The following is a 6,394-nucleotide window of genomic DNA, read 5'->3' as shown; positions in this document are numbered from 1 at the left end:
AGTGGAACGCCTTTGTTCTTTCGTTCTTCTGGTCTTCCATTGTTTTGTCTCTTGGAAACGAGTGAAGGAACATCTTCATTTTTTGCCACACAGTTCAACCTTAATTCAGCGACCACTCTTAGTTTTGATTGGTCAGTCTGGATGATGCAGGGTGACGTTTGCAGTGATAAAACTACTAACAACGTAAATTTACAGAGGAGCTTTTGCAATTTTGTTGAAAGGGGCACAGGCTCGGGATTGATAATCAGAATTTCCTAATCATTAACTAAATGTACATTAATATAATATAACTATGAGAGAAATCGGAGCTCTCAGTTGTCATAATGATGCACCACATGGTTGTGAAGGTGTTGTAGAGTTTATATAGCACCCCCTTGTGGTCGACATTGAGTGGAAGGCAATCAGCAGGAACAAAAAAGCTTATATTTCAGGAATCTAATTTACATGCTGGCAAATTTGAGTTTTTGACATTTTATGACAATCGTAGTAGCGTCCTAATACCCACTTCCGGCCCCTGTCATTCCCTGCGTGTTAACACAAGATCACACTATGCTATGCCTTTAAGTTCTCACCTTCTCATTTCATGCCATTGACCTTTCACCCCTGCATGCATGCACCTCAGCTGCCCTGGCACATGACAAAAAGCGCATGGCCTGGAACAGCTCGGGACACGCCTCCTGCCCCGAGCTAGAGGGCGCTCAGTCGGTGCATGCTGCCGCTCCACTAGAGGGTGCCAGTGTGCTGTTGTGGGGTGGAGCTTCAGCACAGAGTAAGTTTAGGGCAGCTAGGGACATATCACACACACACACATGCACATACACACATTCTGATGCCATCAGATTGCAGCCGTGCTCAGAATATCAGTTCCGCCTCCATAGAGAACATCCATGCAGTTCTTCCTTCAAAAAATATCACATCTGAATAAATATCTGTTATTCTCTCCTGTCCAGCCCGTAAACAGGAGATCATAAAGATCACAGAACAGCTGATTGAGGCGGTCAACAATGGGGACTTTGAGGCATACACGTGAGTATTGTTTTTACAGTGTTTTTCAGCTTTATAAAACGTGGTTCCACCGTTTGCATTCATGATATTTAGCATTTATGGCATAATAGATCTGAGCTGGTGTGACCTCTTGAATCTCAGGAGAATCTGTGACCCGGGACTGACTTCGTTTGAACCCGAAGCCCTGGGGAACCTGGTGGAGGGAATGGACTTCCATAAATTCTACTTTGAGAACTGTGAGTTGCTTATTTTACACACCATCACTGTTCTTGTGCAGAGCAGGAAACAGTCTTTAATGGTCTGGTGTCCTAACACACCCACACATGGACAATATGGAAAATAAGCTGTTTGTGAAAAGGAAGGCCATCCTTGGATGTTGTCCACGTATTTCTGGAGGTGTGTTTGTGTGTGTAATTGCAGTACTGAGTAAAAACAACAAACCGGTCCACACCACCATCCTGAACCCACACGTACACCTGATCGGTGAGGATGCGGCGTGTATCGCCTACATTCGACTGACGCAGTACATCGACGGCCAGGGCCGGCCACGCAGCTGCCAATCAGAGGAGACGCGCGTATGGCACCGCCGAGACTCTAAGTGGCTCAACGTACATTTCCACTGTTCTGGAGCCCCAGCAGCACCTCTACAGTGAGGGATCAGGGAAGAGGTACACACACACATACACACACATACACGCACACACATACACACACACACACACAGATATTGTGGGTTTGGTATATGGGGACATGAGATAACTGATTTATAGGGACTATGGCCCTGTCCTCATAATTCCAAATGTCCCTGTAATGCTGATGTTATGTTAATTTACATTTTACAGCATTTATCAGACGTCCTTATCCAGAGCGACTGTAATCAGTAGTTACAGGGACAGTCCCCATGAGGTGTCTTGATCAGGGACACAGTGGTAGTAAGTGTGGTTTGAAACTGGGAATTTGTGGTCTTCTGTGTTTTACCCACTAGGCTACTACCACCATTATTCAGATTGTCATAAACCAACGCCATACACACACAATTCACTAAATACAGCGGTGTCCCACGGCATGTCTGAAGTCCTCTCTCGGTCTCTCAGCCCACCTGGTTTTCCAGCCTGTTGGAGAGTTTGGTTTTTGAGGCCCGAGAGGCGTGCTGTTCCCGGCAGAAGAGCCCTGCTGAAGCTTCACACCTCGGAGGAATTCAGACAACATCCAGCCAGCCGCCCACCAACCCTCTGCCGTGGCCGGCGCCACAGCCACGCCCTCGCCTGGGGACGGTGCATGCATCTGATGCCCACGTGTGGGTGCTTGACATCAGTTTTCTTTCCCCATGGAAGCATTTTTCCCCTTTTGCCCTTTGACGAGGTCCGGACTGTGTTGAATTTATAAATAATGTAAATTTCTAGATGAGCCAGGAACTGCAGTCAGTCGAAGAGAAAATTTACGAATGAAGACTGAGACCCCCAACAGCTCTGTTTTCAGGGGAAACCTGGAGGACGGGGACCCAGACCCGACGAAACCAGAATGGATTCAGAAGTGTCACATGGGGCTGAAATGTTTAGAAAAGTACTGGGGACAAAAAAAAAAGAAAAATAAGCAAAAAGCACCAAAGTGTAGAGTGTAGGATTTTAATTAGTCTTTTGTCTCTATTGTGTGTGTGTGTGTGTGTGTGTGTGTGTATATGTATGTGAGCTTGGTATTGTTTTGTTGTTTGAGACGTAGGAAAGTGTTTCAAGTATCTTTTGTGCTGTTGTGGAACTCCAGTTTTCTGTCCTCGAGTGCGTCCAAAAGCATTTGTGTGTTACAGCATTTGTAAGTCAATATAAACGTGCACATTTACACGTGATAAAAGAGAAGTCAAAATTCCACCACTGATGAGGGTCTGCACATTCACTCTGTGTGTGTGTGTGTGTGTGTGTCCTGTTTCCAGCATACACCACGTAATGTTACACACCCATGCTGTACATATGTAGGATGAAATACCACAGAACACACCTTCACAACTCGATTGTGACTGTGACACACACACACACACTGAGACCACCACATGAAGGATCTCCAGTCCGTGGTGTTTCGTTGTCACCTCTGCGTAATTCCATGAATGGCCACCAGACCAATGGATCTAAATTCAGCAGCGCAGAGAACAAAATGAACAAATTTGGAACAATTTGACCAGCCGTACGACTGAAAATATTCTGATAATTGAGTTGCGGGAGGTGGGCGTGGCATAAGGACCAAGCTCCTGGAAGGGTTCCCGCGGGTGTGAAAGGTCGAGTAACGTAGGTTTTAACAGCACCAGGGCTTGATGTACAGTAATGTCTGTCTTTTTCCTTTAAACTTGTAATTCGGTCTTCATTTTTTGGGACTATGATTGCTCGGTCCCAGGCAACCGACTCCGGTAGATTGGCTCGTTCAGTAATATTCGTCCTTTTTAAGTCTAATTAGAGGGGAAGATGTATGCAGTAAATAAGGAGAGGGAAGAAATGTGCATGTCAACTTAGAAACCCATTCGCTGTGTGTGTTTAACTTAACTGAAAGCGAAGTTCTCTGTTCTAGTCGCTTCTCTGATATGAAAACCCCTCTGCTGGAGAGGCCGTAGGTGATATGCCACAAGACTGAAAAAATTGACACCATATTTACATGAAGCCATAGCTGAGTATGCTCCCTCCCTCATGCTTAATAACTGATTGCATTGTCATGGTATAACTACTGGCGTACATATTTAATCGTTTAACAATGGATGCTGGATTTTTTGGGGTTTGTTTTTTTTGCATGATCACACATTTAATAAAACCATGACTTGACAAATATCAAGTGTTTGTATGTTGGTCGCTTGTCGCCATGTTTTCTTGTCGAAATCCCGCTCTTCAGAGTATGTAATAAAAGCGCCTCTCAGCCACGGCATCTGTGTTTTTCTTGTCCAAAGTTCTCGCGAACGGTGGACAGCTCAGTAGAACTGGTGTTTTGAGGACCCTCTCCAGGTATACCATGGGCAGCTGACGTGTCAAAAGAGGCGGTCCTACGCTGGCTCGAAGACCTCCTGGTTCAGGGGTTGGGTCTTGGCCTGATATTCATGGTCTCTGGTTTTCTGCTGAAGGTTTGATTTGCTTGGAGAGGGCAGCTTCCCCCTTTGCATGAGCCTCTATCTTCTGTAATATGGCATGAAACAACCTGAAGAGAAGCATCAGGTAGGCCAAGGGGACTATAGGAGGAGGCTCGAGAAGCACTTCCACAGCAACAGCAGGGAGTCCAGCACATCACCAACTACAGGACCAGTCATGGAGCTGCTGAAGGTGATGCCTCAACTGCAGAGGAGCCCACTTTGAGGTGGAGCCACCAGAGGCAGGTGGAGGAACATGAGACGCTAGCTCCAGGCTGTCAGCCCCAGGAAGGGGGTAGGTCCCGACAGTGTTCCTGGACGTGTGCTGAGGAACTGTGGAGAGCAGCTGACCAGGGTCTTTACAAATATCTTCAACCTGTCACTGTCCCAGGCCTCTGTCCCCACCACAGTCCACTTACCAAAAACAATCATCCATAACCTGCCTGAATGACTATCGGCCAGTAGTGCTCACAACGGGGCTGATGAAGTGGTGCGAGAGACTGGTCCAGAGTCAAATCATGTCCCACCTTCGATGCACAACAATTTGCCTTCAGCTTCCTGGGCGTTCTCATCACGGAGGACCTGTCCTGGGGTGTGGACTCAGCAGAGACTTTTATTTCCTGAGAGATCAGCTCCGTCATCCACCCTGGACCTCCTCTCTCAGCCAGCGAGCAGTGGGCAGCCATGAAAGTGTAACATAAATAGGGAAAACACACCAATATTAGCCTGTGTGGGGTCCTGAAATGAATCTTATAATGGATGCATCACGATGCAGACGCGGACGTAATCGATTATATTATAGTGAGGATGATCGGTGATGTTCTGGTTAAAAAGCAGTGCTGGTGGTGACCGAGTTCGTCCTCGTCCACACCGACGTTCAAAATGAACACATTCTGGATGGTCTTCTTGTTTCTGCTACATTTCATGCAGCGTTTTTTTTTGATGCAGCCGACCGAACGCTGGTGCTGAACGCCTGTTGGACGCTCTCCTGACACCACGCACGCCTGAAAAGCGTCTTGAAAACGTCATGTAAAGTAATATAGAACGCCGATGGGATGCTCCGTGATGCATCAGTAATCGATGCATTCATAATCATAATCGAATCGAATCGTGAGACCAGTGGAGGTTCTCTAAGAAACACACACACACACACACACACACACACATATTCAGTGACCAGCACAGCTACTATCGAAATGTATACCTGGCTGGGCTAGTCGTGGTGCCGCCCAACGGTCCAGGTTCAGGTTGTGCGGGGAGGCGGGGCTTGCGGGCGCCACCTGGTGGAATGTGTAGTTACAAGCGACGGGGTCCTGATGGGCTCTCGGGGGCTGCGGGTGACATTTACATTTTACGTTTACATCATTTACCAGACGCCCAGAGCGACTTACAATCAGTAGTGACAGGGACAGTCCCCCCGTGGGGACACTCAGGGTTAAGTGTCCTGCTCAGGGACACGATGGTACTAAGTGGGGTTTGAACCTGGGACTTCTGGTTCATAGTAAGTAGTTACAGGGACAGTCCCCCCCTGGAGACACTCAGGGTTAAGCGTCCTGCTCAGGGACACGATGGTAGTAAGTGGGGTTTGAACCTGGGACTTCTGGTTCACAGGCGAGTGTGTTACGACATGATTCTGCGCTACGTGTCCAGGTAGATGAGCACTGGGGGGGTTGATGAGCGTTGAAATTGCGTTTAAAAAAACCAGAGTGATGGTAACCGTGCACTGTGCCGCACGAATCAACCACAAAATGGAATTTCACACACTTTTATTCACAGTTGTTCTCAAAATCTGTTCAGCTCTGCAGGTTGTACCTGTACAGAAAAAAAATGGCCAAGAAGCCCAGGTTGAAACTGGGCACCAAAGCTCCGGGTGTGTAGTAGATCCCGCAGAAGAAACACAAAGCGAAGGAATCAAGTTTGATCATGTCCCCTAAAACAGGGACCATCATGTGAGACTTCAGGGATTTAATGGGATTTAATGGCTTCCCTGCGGAGTGACACCGCTGCACCTCAGTTCTCGCTTTGCAGGGGGTTGATGCGTCGTGCTCCTGATTCAAAGGAAAAAACCTAATTAAGTCCCCGATTGCCTCTGGAGGAACCTCATTTGCATTGTGGAGTGGGTGTCCACCCCCAACCCTCACTACCACTCTCACTCATCCACCCCCGATTGTGCTAATTCCACTCGGAGCAGCACGTTACGTCCCAGGGTCTCCAGGAAGTCATCTGTCCGCAATACAAAATAAAAGTTCCAGATCTTTTACAGAGAAAAGTTCCTCCGCATCAGACACCTTC

General features: G+C 47.5%; 1 protein-coding gene across 8 annotated transcripts in view; it reads left to right on the top strand.

Annotated features, from left to right (window-relative positions):
• The window catches only part of LOC114784872 (calcium/calmodulin-dependent protein kinase type II subunit gamma), a 26,039-nt gene extending 22,135 nt beyond the window's left edge, over positions 1 to 3,904 (top strand). For 4 of the 8 annotated variants that reach the window (XM_028970674.1, XM_028970671.1, XM_028970672.1 and 1 more), the window contains 5 exons: positions 623 to 769; positions 951 to 1,026; positions 1,147 to 1,241; positions 1,426 to 1,673; positions 2,100 to 3,904. In XM_028970674.1, coding sequence (XP_028826507.1) covers positions 623 to 769; positions 951 to 1,026; positions 1,147 to 1,241; positions 1,426 to 1,658 — 551 coding nt within the window. In that variant the 3' untranslated portion in view covers positions 1,659 to 1,673; positions 2,100 to 3,904. The remainder of the gene's footprint in view (positions 1 to 622; positions 770 to 950; positions 1,027 to 1,146; positions 1,242 to 1,425; positions 1,674 to 2,099) is intronic. The other 4 variants (XM_028970678.1, XM_028970676.1, XM_028970677.1 and 1 more) reach the window with 1 other exon arrangement.
• The last annotated feature ends 2,490 nt before the right edge of the window (positions 3,905 to 6,394 follow it).

The sequence above is a fragment of the Denticeps clupeoides genome, chromosome 2 (assembly GCF_900700375.1).
Source record: "Denticeps clupeoides chromosome 2, fDenClu1.1, whole genome shotgun sequence".
Classification (NCBI taxonomy): domain Eukaryota; kingdom Metazoa; phylum Chordata; class Actinopteri; order Clupeiformes; family Denticipitidae; genus Denticeps; species Denticeps clupeoides.
This window is presented reverse-complemented; position numbering and strand designations above follow the sequence as displayed.